Source organism: Taeniopygia guttata, chromosome 7 (genome assembly GCF_048771995.1).
Source record: "Taeniopygia guttata chromosome 7, bTaeGut7.mat, whole genome shotgun sequence".
Lineage (NCBI taxonomy): Eukaryota > Metazoa > Chordata > Aves > Passeriformes > Estrildidae > Taeniopygia > Taeniopygia guttata.
The window spans coordinates 897,253-923,703 of record NC_133032.1 but is presented as its reverse complement, the minus strand read 5'-3'; the positions used below and the strand labels follow the sequence as shown (position 1 = coordinate 923,703).

The 26,451-nt window shown below is 45.3% G+C and overlaps 1 protein-coding gene across 8 annotated transcripts in view; it reads right to left on the bottom strand.

Moving 5' to 3' along the window:
- The window catches only part of FN1 (fibronectin 1), a 51,199-nt gene extending 25,276 nt beyond the window's left edge, over positions 1-25,923 (bottom strand). For all 8 annotated transcript variants that reach the window (XM_030278469.4, XM_030278468.4, XM_030278470.4 and 5 more), the window contains exons 1-20: positions 25,738-25,923; positions 25,371-25,499; positions 23,771-23,908; positions 21,819-21,950; positions 21,561-21,698; positions 19,050-19,208; positions 17,438-17,638; positions 16,806-16,985; positions 15,175-15,351; positions 14,589-14,741; positions 12,636-12,764; positions 10,989-11,132; positions 9,152-9,273; positions 7,755-7,932; positions 7,454-7,630; positions 5,773-5,901; positions 5,558-5,647; positions 4,809-5,003; positions 3,233-3,505; positions 31-297 (exon numbers count right to left, since the gene is read on the bottom strand). In XM_030278469.4, the coding sequence (XP_030134329.4) occupies positions 31-297; positions 3,233-3,505; positions 4,809-5,003; positions 5,558-5,647; positions 5,773-5,901; positions 7,454-7,630; positions 7,755-7,932; positions 9,152-9,273; positions 10,989-11,132; positions 12,636-12,764; positions 14,589-14,741; positions 15,175-15,351; positions 16,806-16,985; positions 17,438-17,638; positions 19,050-19,208; positions 21,561-21,698; positions 21,819-21,950; positions 23,771-23,908; positions 25,371-25,499; positions 25,738-25,894 (3,268 nt within the window). In that variant the 5' untranslated portion in view covers positions 25,895-25,923. The remainder of the gene's footprint in view (positions 1-30; positions 298-3,232; positions 3,506-4,808; positions 5,004-5,557; positions 5,648-5,772; positions 5,902-7,453; positions 7,631-7,754; positions 7,933-9,151; positions 9,274-10,988; positions 11,133-12,635; positions 12,765-14,588; positions 14,742-15,174; positions 15,352-16,805; positions 16,986-17,437; positions 17,639-19,049; positions 19,209-21,560; positions 21,699-21,818; positions 21,951-23,770; positions 23,909-25,370; positions 25,500-25,737) is intronic.
- Positions 25,924-26,451: the final 528 nt, after the last annotated feature.

Genomic DNA, 26,451 nt, shown 5'->3' with positions numbered 1-26,451 from the left:
GAGATTGTGATGTGTGTGTGTCTCACTCACAGGTGGTGAAGACCCCGGTCTCCCTGTTGCTTTGCAGGTCGCCTTTAACCGCCACGAGGTACACGGTGTACTCGGTGCCAGGCTGCAGGTTCCTCAGGAGGTACTTGGCGGCAGAGGGTCCCACGTTGTAGGTGCGGGGCTGCCCTCCTCTGGTGGGCCCTGCTGTCAGCTTGTAGCCCGTGATGGCGGCGCGGGGCCGCGTCCACAGCACCAGCACCGAGTGCTCCGTGGTGTTGAGGAACCGCAGGTTGGTGGGGGCATCGAGCTCTGGGGAGGCAAAGCAGAACACCCATCAGCTTCCCAGCTGAATCTCCACCTCACCCCCACTTCCAAACCACGGTGTGCACTGGGCTTGTGTTTCTGATGTACTGTGTGAGGGCAGCAGAAGGGAAGAGAGAAGGTGGGACCCCGAGAGAGCTGGAAAGTTATTTCACTTCAACATCCATGCCTCAGTGCCATCAATTAATACACCAAGACAGGCAGACTTGAGCACTCCAGGCTGCACTGATTTGGGTTACTGCCATCTCTGCATCCCATGGGGAAGGCAGCCTAAAGGTTGACCCCAACACACTCAGGAATTTCAACAGTTTCTCATGAGCACTGAGCATTTTTTAAAAACCAGCTCGGTTTAGACTTGTCAGTGTAAGCACAGAAACCTAATTTTAGCCCTTTTCCATGAAAAAGATTTATTCTTTTAAATCCTTGCCCAGTCCTCTCAAAATCCCTTCCCAAAATAAACCATCCCTACTTTGTCATTCGAATGTCAAAATAAGTAATAGTCAGCAACTTTCTGCAGAAAACCAGCTCCTAGATCTACTTAAAAATATTCACACCATGGAACCGACCATCCAACAATTCCAAGCGTGCTCATCTCTCCCCTGGGACTCAGGGAACAGCTCTTACCAGGCTTCCTCCCCTTTTTATCAGTGCCCCTGGGAAGCTGCTGAAGCTGATAACCCAGATAACTACATAAACAAGAGGCTGAGGCAGCACAGCTCCTTCACTGGAGCCACAGTGACTGGTGGAGATGTCACCGCCTCTGGCTGAGGCAAGGTGAGGCTCTGGAGGGGAATTTGCCCCCACAGCAGGCAGGGTAGCGCTGGCTGCAGCAAGGAGTTCACAAGGGTTCACATGGCAAGTCTCCCCACCTTTTCTAGGTTCTAATCAGATGTTGAAATTAACAGCAGTGAGGTTTCATCAGTGCTTTTTTTGCTGGCAAATGCTTTTTTCTCCTTCTGGAGAAATAAGATTTTGTCAAAAAAAATCTAACGTTTCATCACTCTCCCAGTGATTCAGCAGGAAGATGGTTTTGTCTTTTTTGTTTTCTCTCATTTTTGAGGAGGGAGGAAAAAGGAAGTGAGGCCTTCCTTCTTCCACCACTGGAAAAAACTGGGGAGAATTCAAAAAGAAAAAGGGCAAGTGTAACCCTACTTAAGCCCATCTCTAACCTACAGGCTGAAAATCAACTTTATCCCTTGCTGGTACTTAGATCTGGGCTAAGTCTCATCTGACAGAGATCGTATCTTCCTAAAATGTGTAGCCTAAAGTCAGTTCCTTTCTGCACAATTTAATTTGCCAGGTCTATTAGGCTTTTATCACTTCCTCTCCCCATACTAGAGGAAAAAGGGGAAGATTAAAAAGCCACACACACACTCGGAGTTTATTTGTAGACTGCTTTTTAACGGAAGGCCAAAAAGAGAATCACATTTACACCGTGGGAAGAGACTTTTGCTGCAGAGTTTTCCTTGGGAACCCTGAATTATTTCTGTTTCCCAGGACTTTCGATTACAGGATACAATTTATGTGAATAGTTTCTGCAATGTGGTTTAGGCAAAGCAGTTAAGCGGATGATCACAGCCTATGGAAAATGATTCCAGACATTTGTGATGGGCACTGTGCTGTCTGAATTAAATGTCTATACTCCAATGTACACCTCTCTGTGGAGTTTCAGAGGAGCCCTACACCTAGCCCAGGCTCCTCAAAACCACAAAAAATTACAGATCTAGCTGGGAACTGAGCCCTTCTTGTTCTAAACGCTTCCAAGAGAGTTCAGATTCCTAAGTCGCATCCTTGCTTTTGAAAGCCTCGCTTGAAAGAGCAGGGAGGGTGCTCACACCATCTGTGCTGTGCTCATATTAGACACCTATGGCAAAGGATGGACATAAGGATCCCATTCTCCCTGCATAGCCAAGGGACAGGCCCTATTCATTGCTCATGACTTTATGGATGGAAGTAAGGATATTCCTCAAACAGCATGGCTTTATTAAGATGATTATCCCATTTCCTTTCCTTCCCTCTCATATTACTAAGAGCCAGGCTGGGTTCTCAGAAGTTGCTCTTATTTACTATCATCAGGAGAGCAGCAGATGCACATAGCTGAATTTTGTCCCTTTGAATAAAGTGACCCAGCCAAAGAACATCACAAATACCCAGTCACCCTTCTATTGCCCAATAAATAGGACCTGATCAAACTATGTCCCGTGTTCTGCCTGATCTGCTCCTCTTGAATCAAAAATGGAGATAACCACCCAGATAAAACACATATTCTTCCATCTGAAAACCTACACCTTGCCCAGCCACTGCTCCTCTCTCTTCTCTGCCCTGCTGCAAAGCAAAAAGCAATGCCTGACAAAGTGCATTTCTCCTCACTCTGGTGAGGTGCTCCACTGCCACTAGATCATTAGCAATCAGGTTCTGAGGAATCATGAATGATCCTTCCTTGCATGTGCAGGCACAACTGCACAACTGCTGCCAGGGGAACCAGATAGGTATGGAGCTGTCAGAAGGGAGATGGGGACTTTCAGAGGAATCTCAGCAAGGCTTCTAAGTCATACTGAAATTTGCCCTAAGGTACCAGCAAAAGAAAAAAAATATAAAAATCACAGGCTGTGATCTGTGCTGTAAAAGAACTGCAGGGTCCATCAATTCTCAGTCAGTAATAAAAAAGTTGAATTCCAGCCATACAAAATTGTTTTAAAGCACCATGAGACTTAAACTCCTATTGGAAAGCCCCGGAGGAGGATAAATCTGCTGAAGAGATCATTGTTAGAATGAATGAATTCCCAGCCCTGTCATCCTACTGATGGGATACCTCCTGGGCTAGAACTGTCGCACTTCAAGTGCTCTGTTTATACATTTCTCCAAGCAACAGAGAAATCTGCACTTCAAAAGGCTGAAAAAAGCACAGAGGAAAGACACTTACTGGTGGTTTGCTCTCCAGTCAAAGGCTTGCTCTCCCTGCCCTGGTTTACAGCAAAGATCTTGAAGAGATAGGTTGTTCCAGGGATCAGGTCAATGACTTCAGCAAAAGAGCTCCTGGTGATGGGCAGTCTCTGGCCGTGCTGGCCAGGGCGGTTGACAGGGATCACCTCCACCCGATAGCCGGACACTTGGCTCTGGGGTGGGGTCCACATGATGGTGATCTTGATGTCAGAAACCTCCACAAACTGCAGATCTCTGGGGGAAGGCACTTCATCTGAAAGCACAGGGGTACAACAATTGTCAGAGGGAGTCCTTAGCAGGAGGAGAAGTTATAGGTTTCCATGGACGGAAAAAAGAGTGAATTTTGCATTAACAATGACTAGCCCAAGAATATTTACCAAATTAAACAGTCAAGGTAACCTCACTGTAAACATGCCTACACACATTCCCAGACAAGCAGACTACAATTCTAAACATCACAATCTACTTTAAAGCATACTATGTCTCCAGAAGGTATCTTTCTGTGACTGAAAGACCAGATGTAATATGCTACAGAACTTCAAGTATATGCAGAACCAAAGCCTGAGGGGAAAAAAAGTACTCCAAAGGTTGGAAACAGTAACCTCCTTCTAAAATTAAAAGAGAGGGTTTTATAAACCCACAGCATGTTCTGAATGTCTGTGATTAACTTGAAATCTACCTTTTATAATTAAACAAGTTCAGGGGCTGATCTGGCCTTACTATAGTCAAATGCAAAATGCAGTTCCCTCAATGCTGGGCCACAGTACTGTACCCTTGAATTCCTGTGTTTAAATGAAGTTCCTTGAGACTAGGACTGATAGTGCCCTAAGGTTAACCAGTGTACATTTTTGGAAGATGCAGAAGCCAAACCGTAAAATCATTGAGCTGAGTTCATTCCTGGTAAATTCCTATTTGCAAACACATGCTTGCAACTTGCAAGACCATGAAATTCCACTGCTTACCACATCAAATCCCAATTCTTTCAGTATCCCTTCTTTTGGTTTGGTTACTCAGTCCAACTGGATAACTAAAGAACCCTGAAACCAGAAGTTTTTTAAATACTGAGTGCCTCAAGTTTAGATCCTACAGTGTTGTTTTGGCACATCAATGCTGAGCAATCTCCCATCCCCACTGACTGCAAAGGAAAATAATGGGTGGGACTGGAAGGGAGAGGGAAAAGTCAGGTGAACTATCTGAACATCTGTTGTGGTGTCTGGGTACATAACCCTGAACATCTGCAAGCCAAGTGCTGGGTCAAAATTATACACCAGGCACTTCAGAGGATTTCTTAGCAGAATCCCTGTAAGATAAATTGGGAAATTGATCTCTCTTCTACAGACAATGCAAGACCTGCCTGCAGTCCAATCCCTGGAATGACAACCCTCTTAATGCAGAGTGGTGTCTTGACTGTGTTAGTAAGTATGATTTTACTACATAACTTCAATACCAGTGAAACTTCCAAATCAAACCCACAAAACCATAACTGAGTTCATTTAAGCACTCCCTTAGCTACCAACAGAAATCTCAGTGACTGAAACCCAGAAGATGAGCATTACCTGTGCGTGGGACCCCAGTGGTTTCCTGCTGGATGAAGACAGGAGTGCTCTCCTGGTTTTCTTCCACAGCATAGATGCTGATGTTGTACTGAACTCCTGGCATCAGGTCACTGAGTGTCACAGAGGTGGCTGTGTCAGGCAGGTTGAGCTCTGTGCTGCTGCCCTCCACAGAGGGTACGTAGACAATCCTGTAGCCTGAAGCAAGAGAAATATGTAATCCTCAGCACAAACAGTAAGCACAAAGAATGCTAGAAATGAGGGCTGAACTGATCTCCCTGCTGAGCTTTGATAAAAATAAGTCTTGAACTTCAGCAGGACCTGTGGCCTGCCTGTGCTCACGTCCCATCTACAGACCACACACTCACACCACCTTCCAAGGCACAATCTGACCTGGGTTAGAATCTCTGAGGTCTGACATGTGGATTTAGGTCTGAACTGTTCTCATGCTCATTATGGGATGGTCTGGATGACAGATACAAATATAAGGTCGCAGGGCATGTTTTTATTTAACACAAATCCTGAAGGAATTGTTTTACATCCAGCCTTCTACATTGCTTGGTCAGCCACTGAAGCCAAGGAAATGCTAAACTGCCCATGTGCTTTCCAGCTGGTCTCTCTGACCAGGCAGAATTTTGAACCACCTTTGTCCCAGAGTTATATTTAATTTTCTTTTTCATCTACATTTCAGATTCTACCAATAATGCAAAATAAGTGCATTATTATTATAAAATAACTCCAAGTGGACAAACCTGTGATTGGAGCCTGTGGTCTACTCCAGCTGATGACAATGGATGTGTCATCTACACTTTCCACTGTGTGGTCGGGTGGTGCATCAGGAGCTGTTTAAGACAATAAACACAGGAGAACAGCAAGTGTGAGGGTAAGACGTAACAAAAAATTCTTGAGCAAACAGTAACAGATTTCTAACAGCTTTCAAAGTGCAGCAACAGCCAACCACACATACCTGTAGTCTGTGAAGTAGACAGGATCAGATTCTGCTCTCCTTCTTCAGAAATCTGGTAGACATTAACAATATACTTGCGACCAGGAAGCAAGTCAGGGATGTTGACAGAAGTGGCTGTGCTTGGAAGATCTGAGGAAGGCAAGAGAGAAAAATTTGTTTTAGCAATTCCATCTTCTTGCCTTCTCTCCAAATAAAATAATTGAGAAGTCTGTTGTTATCTGGGCTAAGTACAGTCTTCCTGCAATAAAACAACAGTTTCTCAGCACTGCATTTCTTTCACCTCAGAAGAGCTGTGTGGAGATCTGGGACCTGCAACCAAGGACAGCGAGGCTCGATGTGGGATATTGCAGGGCAGCTTGAGCAGCAGCCCCTGCACATTGTAGCCATCTCAGCTGAATACTCATTTCATACCCTGACTGTTGAACTTTCAGTAGAGAAATGTATGGAAAAACTTTCACATCAGTAGATTATGTGGAAACACTGACTCATGAGTGAAGAAGAATGACATTATGAGGGCTGGTGAACTTCTTTCCTTTCTCCCAGATGTCCACCTACGTGCCAGATGTAGAAAACTCCCCAAGAAGCAGCTCCTTGCTGACCAGCCTGAAGCCAAGCATCTTAGGGGAAACTGGGGATTGCCTTTCAATCTGCCTGTAAACCTCTGTCTGTAGACAGACAAGCTCAGGAGCTGCTTCACAGCACAGCTCAGTTGTCTGGGCAGAAAGAAAAGTGGTGACAATGCATGCAGTCCCCACAAGAACTACTTCTGCTCAGTGTGCAAACCTGTGAGTTCAGGGGAGCAAGATTCCAGGAAGAATTATTAGGTCAGAAGACTGCTGTTCTTTTTGTCATGTTCTTCTACTACACTCATGTCCCAGTAACTATTATAACTTCAAATGCTTGAGGTGAGATATTGCTATAACCACTGTTTAGACAGGAAATTAGGAAAAAAGTTAAAATGAAATTACATGTAGTGGTGCCATGGACTCTACAGTAAACGTTGGAAAAACAGTTTCAGTTCCTGTGTCTGAGTCCAGTGCCTCTGACCAGCTTCCCAGCTCAGCTAAATTGCCATATTATCAGAGATGAGGAAGATCTGATCCAAACAAAACTGACAGAGCAGACGGGAACATGAGATATCCATGAGGTAACAAGCAGCTACGAGAGGGCATTTGGGAAAGAGTTCTCTCTGGAGAAGGACAAAGGTATGCCAAAGGAAATTATCCAGGAGGCAGGTTAAAAAAAAAAAACAGATTTGGTTCTCTTCTCATCTGATGCTCATTTCAGGATGCTGTGAAAGCCAGTAACTATACAGGATTATAAAAGGAAAAAAACTGAGTAAATTCATGGAGATAAAAAGAATAATTCTATCTACTCAGAGTAATAACTCATCCACTACTCCTGGCTCAGGCAGTTTTCCTCTGGAAAATTTAGGGACAGTATTCTGAGGGAATATTGCTATTTACTTGCCTTGTTCTCTTTCAGCTAGTAATGGAGAAAAGACAATGAACTAAGTGAGTTTTTAATCCGACCTGCTCCTCCTACTCTCATATCCTAATTGAATCCTACTGGAAGACAGGCAGATGTTCACTGTTGACACCAGCTCTACTGACTGCCACAAAGCAGTGATGCCCTGGCTGCGGGCAATGCTTTGGTCTGGCACACTCCAGGATTGTCTCACCAAGGTACTGTGGCTCATCACCCTCCTCGCTCAGCTCATACTCAACGCGGAATCCAGAAACGGTGTCAGAAGCAGAAACCCAGGAGACAACAAAGCTGTTGGATGTGATTTCAGTGACAGATTCCGAAGTAGCAACCACGGGAGGAAGAAGAGTTGTCTCTCCTGAAACAGTGTTGCCTACAAGAGGGAGGAAAGCGAGGTTGCATTAAACATCACTGCTTTTGTGTTCACTGGGATGTACAAAGCAAGGACGTGGGTGAAGGAGATGAGGTTTTCCTGGATGTCCCCCTGCTCAACTCACTTGTCACTGCTGTGGTGCTGGTTGTGGTAAAATCAAAGCGGGTGACTTCTTTGTGGCCATACTGCTGGACACTGATGAGCTGTCCCTCATAAATCACACCAGGCTTCAGGCCTGAGATGGTGTAGGAGTTTCGGTGGCCAGGGATGGTGGCTTCCTTCCACTGCCTTCCTGAGTTTTTCTGCAAGAAAAAGGACATTCAGACAGTGAGAGACTTCCTAGGCTGCAAGCAGGGCAATCTAGTGACCTAACCTGCTGTGTGGTCACTACTCACTGTAATATTCAAACAAAGGTATGACCTGAATGGCTTTAATGCACAGACAGAATCAACTCAAAGGAGATGAGAAAAGTATGCCAAGAAGCAGGACCAATGGCATTGAGTTATTAGGTTTTACAGGGGTAAACTAAAAACAACCTAGCTATGAACTTTGCCATTTAAAAGGAGCATTATTTGTTATAAATTCAACTCATTCCTTCACTAAAAGCACAGTAAGGCATGAAGTAGTGCCTGGAAAAGATACTTTTGAAGCTTGTTCATAATAATACACTAAGCCATCATCTGAAAACAATATACAGAGAGGTTCTTCACTTCTACCCTGTGTTTGAACTCTATGGGAAGCTTTAAAATAATGCTCCATCCTCCGAGGTTTGTACTCCCGTGCTTTAAAGTCCATTTCATTCAGGCCTTCATCCAAGATACACTGAAATCAGTAAAAAGTCTTGAGTGCCTCAAATGGCTTTGGATCAGGGCCTTTATTGTTCTCTTAATAACAGGCAGCATTGAGATACTAATGCTCTTAATCATTAAGTGGTCTTTTGTGAAGCTGTACTCAGGGGAGCTGGAAGACAGCTCATCTGCGTTGGTTAAATCAAATCATTGCTCACAGAGGAACCAGCCAACAAGCTGTGGTTAACCAGTTTTGGTTTAGACTTTGGAGAAGATGGGAATGACTGTTTATTTAATCCTAGACTAAGCTGTTTATGACTTCATATCCTAGTCATTTTTACCTCCACATTAATAGAATAAAATGTTTCCCAGTAGTTTCTGGATATACACATGTTACTAAAACAGTATTTCTTTAGATGAAGAAGCTTCCACAAGGATTTATATTCCTAAGCTATGGAAGGATATAAACTTGTCCGCTTGCTGTACTAGTGCTTTGTTTAATAAAATACTTTATGAGCACAGCAACCAGTGAAGTTTGGGCAAGAAAACTTCAAGTGTTTATACAGCACTGGCTCTTCTTGATGCTCAAGAGTAGCTGTTGACCTCAAGAGGACAAAGACACTGAATAAGCAACTCAAGTTTTCTGAAATTGTGTCAGCCACTTCTTTCAGATACCACAAAAAGCCAAATAAAGTGCTCTTGAGGAACAAATGATGACAAATGTGGCACTCACAGGTCTCCAGCGCAAGATGTACTGGGTGATGTGAGATCGTTCAGGAGCATTCCACTGGATGGGGTGGGAGTTTGGCTGATTTGTACTCTCTGTGATGATCACCTGAACCGGTCCAGCTGAGCCTGAAAAAAAAGAATTGCTGGTTTTAATGTTGTGGGGTCATCAAAAAGCAAGAAAGTTGCATGGCTCACTATTTCTATACACGGGTAATCAGTTCTATTTTCTTTCTATCCTTAATCCTTCATTGCTACCTATAAAACCAGTAAATTCTGTGGGGAAGTTAGCATGCACTGCTTGGGTCCATTTCTTGTAAGCTACCAATGAAATGGAAAATGGGAAAGGTCTAGTACAGAAAAAGTCTGCAAAGCAAAGTCTTGCTGTTCAAAGAGATGGGGGAACTTCTCAGCAAATAACTGTTTGCTTCATTAATATCTCCTGCAATGGCAGCAGGGAAGCTGATAAAAACCATCTGCCAAATCCAAGTTTAATCATGCAGCATGGTGAGGGAAAAATTCTGATCTGACACTGAATACACCCTGAAAATAGACACTAATCTTCTACTATATCAGTTCATTTGAAACACTGAATTTTCATGACTCTGCAGAGGACTCCACAGAGAGTGAGACTGTTCTTACACACACACATCACACCAGAAGGGCAGGTGGAAGTCCTGAGACAAAACAGGCCCATGAACTGATGAAAACACAAGTTCTGCAGCACTCTAATGCTTAAGACTACAGATTGCATTTAGCTAGGTCAGGCTCAGGCCTATTTCCTCCAACAAGCTCTCCAATAGAGAAGGACAGGTTTTATGAGCCTATGGTTCTCCTTTCAGTCCCTTCTGGCCTCACTGGGGAGGTGTCACTGAACATGCAGCAGCACTGTCCTCATGTCTGTTCTCAGAAAATCCCAGCAAAGAGATCCCTGGAATCTACAGGAAAGTGTTTTAGCCATGAAATACCTACACCCTCACCCCATTCCCAACATTTCTAATAATAATTTATTTGGACATCCATGTAATATATATACTTGTTCCCATTTAACAGGATTTCTAGAAAAACAAACCTGTGCCCACAGGCAGAAAATTTCAAAGCTCGCCTAACCCCAAACCTACATTCAGAAACACTAGATTTGGTTTATTTACACATTTTCAGTTACTCTTATGTCTAAAGCAGCCCCGAGCCCTAGTCTCCAGGCTGGAGGCATGCACATTTCACATAGCTCAGGGAGATGTTTGTTTAAGCAGTCCAACAGGAGTAAATGAAGCTCGGCAAGCCTTAATACTTCATCTTACCCAGATTAAGACAGTGGCAGTTGCAACCTTAAACAGGAAAGTAAAGAGGTTCCCCTTATGTTCTGTTCAGGGAACTGAAGCTGAGCAACAAACAGGCATTGCCCATCCCTCTATAGAGTTCCTGGAATTGCCTGGACAAACAAGAGCTCAAATATTTAATTTCTTTGGGGCACTGATCAGGAAAAACATTTTGTTCCATGATGGATTTTTGCTTCTGTAATGAGTGAAAAAGGAAGAACTACATGTGAGTTTCAGGAAATATAAGCTAAAGATTACATGTGTGATATCACTAAATACCAAGAAGCAATGTAAACCCAAGCTGTTGTGAGCACTGAGGGTGATTCTCTGAAATAACCCTGCCCTCAGGAATAGCTGCAAAAGCTTGAGCCCCTCTTTATAACCCCCTGACACCTGCTTGTGTCTTTGTTTTAAAAGGAAACCAAAAGGCATTAGGTACAGAAACCTGAACAGGTGAGGGGTGGAAAGCTGACCTTCCTCATGTCTCACTCAGCAGATGAGTTCATTTTCTGCTGGGTTTCTTACCTGGGTAGGTCTGCAGAGGCTGGCAATGCCATTCTCCAATCCCACGACCATAGCAGTAGCACTGGTATCTGACCCCATGGACATACTTCTCCCAGGAGTCTCCAATTTGGTAGAAGGTGCGGGTTTCTGAGTCCTGGCACTGGTCTGAAGGCAGAAGAGGGACAGTTCACCACTGTGTGTTACTGAAACCACAGTGAAACGGCTACAAAAAAGTCCCAAAAGACTTTTGCACAAGGAAATGCAGCACTGATGTTTATTTGCAAATATAGGTACATAAAGCAGCAACAGGACTTGAGTCTCAAATCAAGGTTCTTAATACAGCACTGCATGTATTAAGTTGGATATTAGGGCGCTAATTCAGCTCTAATGCATTTCAGTAGGTTGTTTCTTCCAGAAAGAATTCCATCCACTCTGGAGCTCAATTCTGTCCTGGCCAATTGAGTTCATCTCTCATCCAAAGTTAAACCATGTTGCTCTCAAAGAGATCAAAGGCAAAAATTCCTCCTGCCTTCAGCAGAATTCATTTATGTTTTAATAGTCCCCAGAATGCTTTTATTTTCAGCAGAATCTTTCCAGATTTACCATTGTATAAACCAAAGGGGGACAGATCAGTTCCTGAAATCAGCTTAACTAGTGTAAATACAGCACAGTACAGCACTTCAGCACACTATCTACTCTGACAACAGCATATATGCCTGGCTCTACAGAAGTTTTCAGTGAGTACTAGCATTATGTTTGCTTGGATAAATAAGAGCTTTGTTTAGAGAGAGCCAACAAAATTAAAACTTTAATTGGACTTACACAGATAGCTGAAATCATCCCCCCACCCCTTCCTTCAAACGAATAATTTTCAGGAGCTTCACAATCTATGTTCCTTGAGTAAACATGTACAGATACTACTGTGAATAAAGCAGAGCTTCACAACTAGTAATTTCTAATAGATTTTCTTGGCAAAGCTTGAAGCTCTCTTTGACTTAGTAATTGCAAACCAAAGAACCAGGTCTTATCTTCCAGTCAAGGTCTGCTAGGGAAGGGGGAGGGGGAAGAAGACATGAAATCTCATTCCTGCAGAGAATCATGATGATTTTAGCTAACCTCCAGAGCACTATTAACACATGTTCTCATCCTGAGCTTTCTCTTTGCTAGAACAAAGGGCAGCCAAAAAATCAATTCAGTCCAAGGTAACATACACTGGTGCTCCTTCCTCAGCTCAGGGAGAAAACTCTCAAAGATTTTGAGATAGAGAAAGGCAAGAAAACTGATCCTAGCATCAGGGCCCAGCTGCATGTTCAGGCTGAGAGCCCTGCTAAGCTGGCAGCTGAGGTACCAGAATCCAGCCAAATCCTCACAGCCTGAGGCTAACTGCCCTGCTACCACAACCTGTTACATTTTACAACATATGCTTGCCACAGTCGTGGTTCTTCTGTGGCAGGTGTGATAATCTAAGCACGTGTCCTAAATTAACAAATGCCCTTTCACTTACCCTCCAGCAAATGCAGAGCTGCTTTTATTTTTGGTTTTGTACAATTCAGGACAGAAAGTGGACAAAGACTGGGCCCAAACTCACACACCAGTTTCTCCAGACTACAGCCAGTTTGTACAGAGCCACAAAGGGTGTGTGGCAAGTGGGGATAGCCGGTGACTCACCAACAGGATCACACTTCCATCTCCCCCGGCCCTGGCCAAAGCAGGTGCAGTTCAGCATGTGCCCCTCATCATGGCGCTTGTGGAAGGTCTGGTTCACATCGTAGGTGATGCCATCCACAATGCACTGGTCTGGGGGAGACAGTAGAGTTTATCAGCAACAGGTCTAAGCATTGAGACAGAGCCCCTCTGCCTGGAACATCATTCCCTCTGCTTGATCAGCACATAGACTGACCACGACCAGCTCCATCCACGCCAGAAATGAGCCCTCCTTTCTGTAATCTGTGACCCTCACAGTGCTGCACACACAGCCCTGCTCCCGAGTTCATCTATCAGCACTGTACAAATAAGCAACACTTGCGGTAAAGAGGTCTGTAGGACACAATCCAGCTACAGAACTGCCTTGTTGTTCCTTCAGACAGATTCCACGTGTGAACAAAAATCTAAAGCACCACGCTGACTCTTCGACCATCTCCTCTGAGGAACATCTCAGCTGAAACTCTTCAGCCTCAAACCACTGCAACTACACAAGGAAAAAAGGGCTGCTCCAAATTTATGAAGATGCAATGAAGAAGTACAGCCATCCTCATGATGTTATTCTGCTAGGTATCTCTGCTACCCTCTGTAGTAATCTGAAGGCAGAGGCAGACCTTTTACACACACAAGATGCTGTTGGTGCCCACCAGTCTATTCTTCCCTCATAACACAGTAGCCACACTCCATGCTGCAGTACAATGGTTATCGCTCTGTTAGGTTCAATGTCCATCTGGGATCTGGCCCAGAATTCCTAAAGCCAGTCTAATCACAGCAAGGAGCAGAAAGACAAAACAAACATGAAAACAAGTCTAGAAGCAAGTTGTTTTGTTAAGTGGGACCCAAGAGACCCAAGTTCAGGTCTGGAGTCAATCCTGGACCAGCTGTCCTTGGGGAAGTGAGTCCATGATTCCCATGATTTTGTTCCCCATGGTATTTTCCCACACCATGGGCACAGCATCTGGATAAACCAAGGAGTGCTCAGACTATCCTGCAGGCGCCAAGGTCTGTCTGCTGTGTTTCAACAGCTCTACTCAGATAACCTTTGCCTTTTGAAAAAACAAAGCACCTCTTCCCTCTCTTCAGCAAGTAAGACCACTTCAACTCCAGAAAGGAACTGCAGAGAACTAGCTGTGGAAGTGGAAACAGGACTTGCACAGACCAGAACTTTGAGCAGCGTCTTTCACGCTGAAGGGAACACATTAAAAAACCCCTTCCAAAGCCCTTGAGTGAGCCTTTCCCTATAAATTATATCCCACTTCAGCAGTGGTATTAAAGAGTCCTCTCTTGGCCTCTTGACAGCAACCCCCCTGCCTTTTCCAGACATGAAGCCAATGCTGTGAGCTAGCTGCAGGATGACCAAACGTCTGTGCTTTTAAGTCTTCTTTTTTTGGTGTTGCTTAAGTACTTCTCCACTTGGACCACTCACACAAATGAGTAAATAAATAAGAGTAATCTCCATGTTTTCCTGCCAGCTTTTCATATAGATTAGCCAGCAAAAGGCTAATCCAGCACAGAGGAATTGAACGCTTCACTGCGGAACAATAAAACACAACAGCTCTGCTTTCAAACTTCAGACAAATCTGGAGTTTCGTCTGTTCCTGAGGCAGGGAGGTGCCTATACTGAGCTCTGTGTAAAGTCACAGTGCTGCCAATACCTAAATGTAGACTAAAGGAGGGAGGGATACCACAATCAAGACAATCAAGGTTTGCTTCTGCTTGAGAGCCTGTAAAGGCTGGAATATACTTTTCCAGCACATAAACAAGACAAGAACTTCACAGCTCCTCTAATCCACTTCCTATTCCAAAGAGTAATCCACAGTTCTTAAGTGTGGGCTCAAGCCCACAATGACAGCAAAGATTACCAATTTCTCCCACCTCCCACTTAGACTGAAGTGGTGGTATCAACATGAAAATCAGTACCTCTGAGCTGTGAATAGGCAATGCAGGTCCATTCTCCACGGCCATTTCCTACACAAGTACATCTCATCATGTGGCCCATGTCATGCTGCTTATCCCACTGGTCCCCAACACGGTACATGACACCATCATTGGTTGTGCAGATTTCTTCATGAGCTGGGTGAGAAGAAAGCAAGAGGATATTCATGAGGCCAGAACTGACAAGATCTTGAGGACTGAGACCATTTGCAATGACCCTTCATACCAGCTAATGGTTTCTGCATCTTAACAAGGAAATTTTAGGCACACACTACAATTTAGGTTCTCCAGCTGATCTACACCAGTTTGCACCAGCTGAAGAGCATGCCTACCATTGGCTTGTAGCAAAGAAGTAATGAAAATTGCCTTCTCCTGGCACTGCCTAAATCTCTGCTAGAGGCAGACAATGGGGAAAAAAAGGACAAAACAAAGTTTCAGAAATGCATTCAAGGACCTTGGGCTGAGACTCAGCTCATTAGAAATCATCAGTATCTGATGAACAACAGAGATGTCTTCCCTTTCCAGCTCAAAGAACCACATACAGGTGCTCCATAACCCCTCTCAGCCTTACCAGCCATGGGGCAGAACCCAAACTTCTGGTCAGCATCGTAGTTCTCAGTGGTTCCACACCACTTCATGTTGTCCCTCCGTCCCTCGGAAGTACAGTCAGTGTAGTTGCGATTGTTGTACAGGAAGGGGAAGTGGCACAGAGCACCATTGGAATTGCCACCACGTGTCTGGACCAAAACTGTACGAAAAATGAAGAGAACAGATGCAAATTCAGCCTGCACTCTCTCAGCATGCACAGAAGAGCTTGGAAAACAAACCACTAGCACTGCTTTTTCCCACGTGTGCCCTGTATATAATCCGCAGGCCTCTTGTCTTGGCTTTAATTAATTCAGATGTGGAAACATAAGCTTTGCATGAGGTCAGCTCAGTTCAAGCTTTGCTCTGGAACGAGCTGCAGAGCCAGCCATGGGAATTCCCAGGAAACAGGGAAAACCAAAGCTTACTGTGCTTGGGAAGTAGCTTTGTGGATGCCTTCTCTCAAAGCCTAAGGAATAAAATAAACTCACAGCTCTCAGCATACCTGTATTATCTCTGAAGCTATTTCCCAGTGGTGCCCTTCAGCTCTAAGGGAAGCCTTCACCCTCAGGAAAGGGTTACAGCTCAGTTATGTACAACAGGACAAGCCAAAACCTCCCTGCAGGCTGGAAGCTTCATGTTTTGCAAGCAGTAGTGGAAAGAGGGCTGTAATCTACCTGAACTAATCACCTCTTGAGCAACTCTGCTTTACAAATATTGGAGAACAACAAGATATTTACTGAGATTTTTCTATATCACATTTCTCTTTCCAAAGTGTATCACAAGAAGCCTCTCTAAACATGATCGTATTAATGGACAGGGACAGTGTTTGAGTGTTTTTTTGGGGGGTTAGTTTGTTTTTAAAAAAAAAAAAGTATTTATGCCCTGCAGAAAAAGGCTTGACTTTTATCAGGAAAAAACAATCAAAGTAGAACAGAATTTTAAAGAAAGTGTCTATGCAGTGTAAGAAGCAGTATTTTCATGTGGGAACATGAAATATTCATTCCAAGGTCAGATCCCAAGAAACTGCTCGAACAGACACTGCTCCATGCATGTCTGACAGACACTCCAGGAAGTGCAACCACAAAGGTAGATAGATCTGTGCTGTGAACACTGACCATCCACGGACAACAGGGAATGCTGATGCCTTAGTCATGCCCCAGATCCTGATCAATGACCACAAATCACAAGATCACTGCTATATATGGCAGCCTGGCTAGACAGCCAGGATGGAGGGAGTGACAGGACTGCACAAAATGTACTCCATGGACATCCTCTCTTTGCAGCCTAATATGGGCATTGCTTGAAGCAATTCACCCGAGAAAAGCCAAAAGATAAGCAAGCATCCTTTGGGCCAAAGCTCCATCATGACCAGGTACTCCTGCTCTAAGTTCAGCTCAGAGAACAGGACTCAAAGGGTACATCTGTAGCACCCTCCAAAGATACCAGGAGCATACAAGTACTCTGTCATCAGGCAGCCCTCCATCTACAGCACTGCCTTGCTGCCTTGAGTCCTTCCAGACTGCTGGAATTGGTCAGGCAGCCTGTTCCTCTGCTCCTTCCTCCATCCCTCCATCAGGGTCACATGCATGTGAAGAGCCTGTGAGAAGAGCTCACCATTCTGCTCAGTACAGAAGGAATATCTCCTGTCCTGCTCGAAGTTGGAAGTGGTGCTGCACCAGAAGTGCCCATCTGTGCGGCCTTCAGTGGTGCAGGAATAGAAAGTCCTTCCATCGTAGGTGAAAGGCAGGACACAGGGCTCTCCATCAGAATTGCCACCATACGTTTGGGTCACGGCTTTAAAAAGAAAATCACAGCATTAGACTGCAGTTTAAAGCAATCCCCAAATTTCAGGGCTCCAAAACAGCAACAGCCCCTCCAGGCCAAGTCGCTGGCTGCTGGGAACCCACACTGACTGCCATGGAGCCAGGCCAATACACACCAACAGACAGCTCCATGTGGCATTCTCTCACATTCTTTTCCAAACATATATTATTGCAGCTCCATTTGAATAAAGTTATTAATGCTGCTCCCCAAGGCCACTGTTTCCCCTCAGCAGGTTATAAATAGCTCACTGGGAAACATTTCTGCCCTAAACAACAAGGCTTCAAATAACCAAACCATTTCTTTCCCTCTTGCACCCTTCTCCAGTATGTCTTCTTCAGAGGACATTTCTGACATGCACACGAAGGGTTCTACTTGGAAATTAAGCCACAGGACAGTCCTAGAGACCTCACAGCAACTCATACCTATCTCCTGGCAGCTGACTCCATTGCCCAGGCAGGTGCACAGCATTTGCTGGCTGCCCTGTGTCTTGAGCCACTGCATGCCCACGGAGTAGACGACGCCGTTGTCCGTGATGCACTGGCCGTAGGGCTGGGGCTGTGGCTGCTGCGGCTGGGGCTGGTACAGCGCTGTCTGCACGTTCGTGATGCTGGGGGAGCCAGAGCCTGCAGCACAACGTGGCACAGAAGGGACATGTGGCACTCAAAGCTCAGCAACAGAAGGCTGCCATTAAATGTTGGGATAATAAAACCTCAGGCATTCCATCAGACAGAAGGCACAGCACTCTTAAGCTTCCCAAAATGCGGCTTAATTATTCCACTTAGCAAATTTCAAAATTAGAAGAATGACTCCCCCTCTCCGCTAATGACAGCCTCTGGCTTCCAATTCTGCAGAGTCGCTTTAGAAAGCATTTAGAAACACTTTTTCATACAATTCTTTAGAAAACAAATTTTTTGGGGAAAAAAAAATAGTTGAAGGAAATGTAGAATAGAAAAATCAAGATCAGTGACAAGAGAATAAAAATTACCAAGGAAGTAAGGCAATAATGCAAAAATGATTAATTTTGAATTTTTCATTGATAAACAAGAAGAATAAACTTAATGTATTCTTTTACTCAGCAATTTTTAAATTTTGAATCAAAGTTTTAAGCACATTTTCACTTGGAATAATACTGAGACAAAGAGGCTTGTGGTTGTCTACATCATATAAAATTTTGCTGATGATTCCCATAGGCATCTCCACAAATTCAGCTCTGCTGAAATAGGGGAAGTAATAACACAAACCCCTGAAAATACTGACATCTTTGAAGTGTTACACATTTTGAAGTTTAGACCTTCTGAGAGTTTTAAGTTAACCTGATGGTACCAAACAGTTAAAGGTCATTTACCAATAAAAATTTAGTGCAGGCACTGCAGGAAAACAGAAGTTCTGCAGTGCACTCACTGATAAGAAACCTAGATCCTTAAAATGACAAAAAAAGAATTTAGGAGCTGAAGATTTAAACCTTGGGCACAAAAAATATGCTACCCGTAAACTAGGCAATATTTCATACCGAAATTACAAGCTATGTCATGTACACATTAAACAGCATTGTATACATTCTTTGACATTTTTGGGTTTTTAAAGCTCAGCCATTAGTAGGTGTATTTATCATGTTAAAGAAACCAGATGGTCTCAGTGGGGTTTAAATAAGGGACATTTCAAGAAAGCTACCCTGAGGCGAATACATAAAGTTCAAACATTAACTTGGAGTGCCATGCTCCCAAGACAAAGATAGCTCCTGTGGATGGAGGGCCCTAAATGTGATTTACTGCCCTGTGATTGTGCAGGCAATCCCATCTGTATGTGCCAGCCCCATTTGTGCATGGAAACAAGGTGCCAATTAATCTTATCTCCACACACACACAAACAAGGAGCATCTTCTGAACTCTGACCCTCTTTGCTACTATCTTTCCCAGACAAGACTCTTGAAATACCTGAATTAGGATGGAACAACTCAACTCCAAGTCCTAGCCTGCCAAAACGTGCTATTCCTCTTCCCCTTCCCAACATTCCATGGCACGATGTCCCACCTACCAGTGCTCGTGGTGTGCAGGGACGTGTGCCTCTCACACTTCCATTCGCCTCTGCCATTGCCGGTGCAGACACACTGCAGCAGGTTCCCACGGTTATCCTTCTTGCTCCAGGTGTCTCCAATCCTGTAGGAAGTCTTGGTGTCGTGGTCATTGCAGCGATCTGTGTGAGGAACGTGACTCTCAGCTGGGCCTTCACTGGGCAGCTCCCAGCACTCGACCACCAACTCATTCAAAGAAGTTCATCCTTCAAAGCCTGAATTTAAAGGCCCACCTCATTCTCTGGAGCTCACTGCTGCAATTCCTACATGCACTAAAGTCTGCACAGGCTGAGAGCATCCCAAAATCCTGGTGCTTTAGCCTAAGGAAAGATTTTCATTCATTTCCAGAACTGTGCTTTCACTTTGCAGCCACTGTCAAAATGAGCTACTTTTTAAAGCCATTCTAACTCCATTCTGTCTAGCACACACCTCTAAAGCTAAACTTGTTTTAATGACCCTTTTGTTCTTGTAAGAAAAAAACACGGGTCTTTGCAGCTTGGTCATTTCATACTATACAAAGGGCACAGTTCAAGTTCAGGGCTCTCTCTCATCTTGACGGCAACACATACAATCCCATTTCTTTCAAAAGAAACCTGCATGAAACTGCAGTGAAGTTAATCCAAGCTGCTCAAGTAATACCAGGACTTTCTAAATCTCTTTAATAACCCACAGCCCCCAGTGAATTGAGCAAATGGGTTCAAAGGACAGCACAACAAACTACTTTTGTCTGGATGCCAGATCCACATGGATTAACTAGTTCTTCTTCCACTACAACATTTTATCTTCTTATTAAAGGGAAAATTGATACAGTGGTTCAAATATAATCATGGATCAATGAACATGGATTTATGAAGAACTGTGGAAGGACATATGCATTAAGCCAGATTGCCACTGAGAGAGCACATGGGATAGAATGTGAATGCAGAAAACATGTTACTGACTCACACTGCTAGAATGACCAGAAATTGAGCATTTGCCAGAAGTATGGTAAATTGGTGAGGTATTCATCATACAATTTTGCAAATGGGAAAAAAATGTGTCTTATGGACACACTTCTCAATGAAAAGATGAAATGTCACTGAAGCAACCAGCTGTGATTCTGGAAAATGCTTGCCATAAAAGATACATAACAGCAGCACACACTTGAAGTATAATGACATTTTGTGGGCTAGAGGTATCATTTTATATACATAAATTTGAATTTCTCTATTCAAATGTAATTGAAAAACAAAATGAAAAATGAACAACTCCTTATATTGCAATTTCCCCCATGATACAACAGCACAGACTCGAATTATGGAAAGAAAGCTACTGCCAAATGCATTTTATTAGTAATAATAAGTCCTCCAAAATTCACAAACAACACATTCTGTTTTATTCATTCCCATTTGACAGCTAATGATTTTTTCCCCACATGTCTTTAACAGACTTAATATTGTCAAGGCTGGGTTGATTTTTATAGCTTATTTCTTGACAAAGTCTCTCCAGATCTTCCATTTTAATCTCAACCCTCCTTAGTGTCTTATTCTTTACTGCTGTTTATATCATCAGGTCTGCTGTTTACATCAGCAAAAATCTATTATTTGTGTGCCCCAAGGCAACTGAGTATGAGGCAATCGAAAGGCTACAGAAGTTTCTCAAAACTTGCAAAACCAAGGCGTAAGGTACAAAGTTAGAGTTTCTTGAGGCAGCTGGTATAAACCTGAGACAGAAGTAAGCCCTGTGGTGGAGCTAAAAGGACTGGAACAGAAGGTCAATAAACAAGCAAGATTTTAGGTTTTAAAAGTCCTGTTTGCTCTGCAAATACAAATAAAATGGAGTATTTACAGTAATGTCCCTCAATGATGCAAAAACTTTTTGAAAAAAATCACCTGTGCTGCTGGAGCGGGACATGGTGCGGGAAAAGTGATAGGTGAGATGGTAGAGCAGGCAAAACAAACCCTAGTTTAGCTAGCAAATAAATGAAACAGTAATAGAGAGAAAGAAGTAAGAAAATGTTTTAATCTTACAGATTCAGCTGTTGGAAAGGGTTTTTAACTTAAAAACCATTCGATTGTCCCTCAGAAGGTTCCTTGAAAGCTCAGAAATAAACATCCTAAGCTAAATGCTCTGCCATTTTGTGGGCCAAACCATTTCCCTGACTTCCTGGGAGATGCCTGGCTGTGGCTCAGCTGACATACAGATTCCTTAAACATTTCTCTCTCCATGAGATTAAATCCCCAAAGAATCCAGGCACCCTTGAGTGTTCCCAGACTGCAAATGGTGACTGGAGCACCACACAGGCCTCCCTCCCCTCCTCTGCTTCCTGTCACTTCTCAGGGGATGGCCATCCTTCTCAAACCACCGTTACTTGCACAGGGCAGAGGAAGGAATAACCTTCCTTTCCCATGCAGGATGAAAAGCAAGTAAGAAAATAAAAAAATCAGTAAGCTAAATAAAGCAGAGCAGCTGGCAGCTGCCAGGCTGGCACTTACTTCTGGAGGTGCAGGTGATGCGGCCGCTGCCCTCACCCAGGCAGGTGCAGTCCACCATCATCCAGCCCTGGTAGGGCTTCTCCCACGTCTCTCCCACCACATAGGACGTCCCCGCTGTGTTGTCGTAGCATCGCTCGGCTGTGAGGGGAAAGCGGATCAAAGCCCACCCAGAGCATTCCCACACACAGACACCTCAGGGAAGACAAGGAGAAAGGGCCCACACGCCCTGACTGCGCTGAGGGGGAAGGAGCCGCTTACCCACAGGCTTGCAGGTCCACTCGCCCTTGCCGTTGCCCAGGCACACACACTCCAGCATGTAGCCGCCCGTCTCGTGGGGCCGGCGCCACGTGTCGCCGATCTTGTAGGACTGGCCGCCCTCATGGCAGCGATCTGTGGGGGCAGGCAGGGGAGTCGAGGTGAGGGACACACCAGGATGGCATGGTGGCAACAAGGTAAGGGCCATCTGGCCAGGGGCAAATGGAGTCAGACGGGGTAAGGGGCAGCACGGAGGAGGAGGGACACTGAGGAGAATGAGGGGGGACATCAGCCTGTAAAATGGCGCTCAACATTTGCCACTGGCTCCCACCATTTTCCATTGGCGCCCACCATTTTCTGCACTTCCCAGGCCCTGTCCTCGTCCCTCAGCTAACTTCTCCATGCTCCAAACCCCAGCCAAAGGCTGGCTGGTGAAAAAGGGAATGCCAGGGAGTGATGAGGCCCTGTTTCTCCCTCAGACCTTGCTCTCAGGCTGAGGGCTGGCGAGAGAGGGTTTGCCTCCATCTCGTTTGAGGCAATGCCACTTGGGTTTCTCTGCGGCCATTCAAGAGGGACATGTTGGCCAGGACAGCACGTAGAGGATAAGGAGGTGCTTGGTGTGACAGCCCAGTGGGAAATCAGACCTCTTTTGGGGTTTGGAAAGCTTTCCCTGGAAAGGCAGATTCCTCAGTGCCCCACAGCTCTGAGGCAGCCCAGGCTGAGGGAGGGCAACATGGTGCAGGACAGTTTGCAAACATAGGATTTGTTTCTTTGGAAGAATCCAAGAAAAAAAAGAAAGAAAAAAACACCCACATCCCATCATTTATTAAGAGCCAGTAAAATGTTTTGTGGGCTCATTTGTGAAAGCAGGGAATCTCAGAGCTCTGAAGATTGATTCAAAGCCAGTTACAGTCACCGAGACTCTCCAGTGAGCTCTAAACCAGGCTGATGATGAGGAAACAAGGCTGTTCATACACTCGCAATTTCCTTACTGACTCTTTTTCTTACAACACTTATCATCCCTGCCCAATAGAGTGCCATTAAATTCAGAAGGGCTCCAGTTTTACTTGTTAGATTCACTGAATTGGTTTTTTCCCATGCTACAATGATGGCTGCTTTCCGAGTCCTCTGCGGCAACACTACTAGGGTCTGCATGTGTGTCTTATGCAAGAAACTAGATACTTTTAACAGCAAGACTTTTCTCAAAAGGTACCCCAGAGACTTTGAAATCTCAGTCTAGAAATTCTGATACACAGCAATCTTCCTCTGTGCTCACAGAAAGTCCAATTATGAACTAAGGGGAAATTGTGAACAATTCAGTGACTCAATAAGGAAAGGATTTCCAGACAGAGACGTGAAACAGGAGCTGGGGAGAAAGGACCAAGGGAAGAGAGGGAAGAACAAGAGGAAAGTATGGGTCAGGCTAGTGAAAAAGGAGTTACAGAAACATGTTAAGGGCTGTCTGGATATCAAATCCCAGTTCCCCCATAGACAAGTGTTCAATTACATTTTTGGAGGATGAATGACTGGCTATCAGGTGGCATTCACTTATTATCATTTATTCTGAGTAGTCCCACTAGTGCTGACGGTGTTATTTTGACCCATCAGCTGTAGAGCAGACTATCTCCAGTCAAAAAACTACTTTTATACTTGCATCTGTGAAGATGTAACACACTCTTGTACATAATAACTTACTAGTCTGTACGGCTGGACACTAACAGTAATTTCTGGCCTATGTTTCCTCACATAGCACTTGACCTCTTAAACAAAAGAGGAGTTTGATTGTGCAAATATATGTACGTGGGGCAGGGACTTTTAATTTCAAAGCTTTAGTGAGCTTTGGACTAAGCCCCATGCAACTGTAGCTAACAGGCACTGGGAATAGTGTGTAAATTGCTCTGGAAAATATGACACTAAGGAACAATAGCTCTAGGAAGAGGTTCTTATTTACATACTGGCAATGGTGCAACTGATTCTTCCACGTCCAGCTCCAATGCAAGTACAGTCCCAGATCATGGAGTCCTTGGGGCGCTCATAGGTCTCCCCGACCCGGTAAGTGGATCCAGTGTATTTGTCAAAGCAAGTCTCTTCAGCTATGAGGGAGAAAAAAAATTTAAATAATCAGCTTCATGTAACCACACCAGTAACACGTACAATCAACGGAAACACATTCCTTGCCTCCTCACACAGATACTCCTTTTTTTCCTGGGTAAAAATGCCTATCAGCCTCCTCTTTCCTTATGGGACAAAACAGTAGTGAAGAAGTTGGGTGAAATTTGCCCCCTCAAGGGCCCCATGATGCTCAACAACCTCAATAACCCTCTTCTTCTCTCCCTCAGGGAACCACAAGTTGCACATGGTAGGCATGCCTGAAAGCATCAATCCCAGCTGTTTGAAGCCAACAGTAGAGAAGACAGGAAGGAGCAAACAACCCCTGGAAACTGTGTGCTTTGTCATGCTAATCCTCCTTGCTCTCTCTGACTTAGCAAAAATTGAGTAGATTAATCCCAAATTCTGCAGCAGTCCCACCAAAGTCAGCAGCAAAGTTCACTGCTTGTGTATTGCTCATACTAATGCATAGGTGAGTGATTACAGAACATCAGACTCAAGATGTGAAGCAGAACAACTTTCTTCACTGCTGGGCAGATAAAGTTCATTGTGTCATAAGGAAAACTTCCTATTGGATTTCAAAATTGTAAAACTTGGGAATCTCTGCAGGGGAAGGGAAAGTACATTGAACCCTCTTTTATGGGGTAAGGGGACTGAGTACTCCTTAGAATACTCCAGTCGTGAGCCAGGCAGCACACAAACCTCACAGAACAGATGGCCGAGATGCTCACATCTGTCTTACATGAACACTGTCAGCCAGGAACCAGATTTTCATCTCTTCTATCTCCAGAGCAACATAAAGGAATTATGGCAAGCCAGTGGCTTCAGACCAATAGAGATAGATTGCATCTGATAAACTGAACTACACTGAATCCTGGAGAGACACATCCTCCAGCAGACCTTGCATTTAAACTTCTTTCTGTTCCCTAAACTTTTTCTGCACAGACTAAACAATCTCATTTTACACTCAATTATAGAAAGCTCACAGCATGGCCGGGACTCTGTGGAAAGTTGTAGGTTGAAATATTTTTAAACAAGCTGACGACACTGCACAGCTATGAAAAGTTGGGGTGAAGCAATCAGAGCAGAGCCAGAGCTGCAAAGTGACTCCAGATTTGAACTTCCCCATGTGAGTCCAGGAGTCAGTTCAGTTCATTATAAAGAAGAGGTTGGCTCCAAAATTAATGTTTAGATCCAATCCTCCAGAGAGATGAGTGATGTTTGGCTCAGGGTTCTGGTGGCAGGCCCATCGCTAATGAAAAGCATTTCTTAAAATCCCAAGCCAGATCTTCAGTGTAATTGAGTGTAGATCCCATTACTGACCCTAAGTACCAAACTTCAGTGGAAAACCTGGGCTGCCAGCCCTAACTCGTACAAGGCTTGGCTTACTCGGCACCACAAGCCGCGCTGGGGTCTCGACGCAGACAAAAGGGGCCACCAACTTACGTTCGGGCTTGCTCTCGCAGTTGAACCCTCGGCTCCCACCGTAGCAGGTACAGACCAGAGTGTTTCCCAGGTAAGTGCGCTCCCACTGCTGGTTTATCTGATAGTACCGTCCATTGTCATAGCAGGTCTCTGGGGGGAGAGGAGGAGGAGTGGGGATGCAGAGGGGGAAAGAAAGCAAAGTTCGGCGTTATCGGGGGCAGCAGCCGGGAGGGAAGGGGCGCGGGGGCGCACACGTGTGCGGGTCCGCCGAGCCGAGGGGCGGCTACGGGCGAGCGCGGGGGGCAGACAAAGCGCCCCGGGGCCACCGGCGCTCCGCGCCAAGCCCCGCGCCCTGCCCTGCCCTGCCCTGCCCGCGGGCGGTACTCACGCTTTCCCTGCGCGGCGGTGCCCTGCGGCAGCGAGGTGGTTTGGGTCTGCGCCTGCCGCCGGCTCTTGCCGCCGGCTCCGCGGCGCTGTCCCCCCGCCGCCGCGACCCCCAGGCAGAGGGCGAGCAGCGCCAGCCGCCACACGGTGCGGCCCGGCATCCTGGCACGGCTGGGCTCGGCACGGCTCGGCACGGCTCGGCACGGACAGCCCGACGGACGGCACGGCGCCGCTGCCGGGCGCTATATAGGGCGGGCTGGGCGGGGGGAGGCGGCCGCCGCCGCCCCAGCGCCCATTGGCCTCGGCGCCGCCGGGGGCCGGGCGGGGGCTGCCACCGCCCCGCCGAGCCCCGCCGGGGTGGGAGGCCCGGCCCCCCTCAAGCACAGCGGCCGTGCCATTTTGTAAAACATCTGGCTCAACAAAATGGCTTTTTTTGAGGGGAGAGGCAAACTTATCTTTTTTTCCCGTGGAGCAGCGCTGCCTGTAAGCGGATACTGCTCCGTTGAGGAGGAGTAGTGTTCTGCACAGGGGAGAAGGTGAAGTGTAACATACGGATGGGAAATAGCAACCCTGAGTTATGTTTTATCTACTGCTGGGAGCTCAAGGTTCAAAGCTTTCACACCTCACTTGGAAAATCGGTGCCATTGCATTCCATTCAAAATAAATTTAACACCTTCTTTGTCTGACTTTATTTCTTGCTGTCTAAAATCGACTCTGA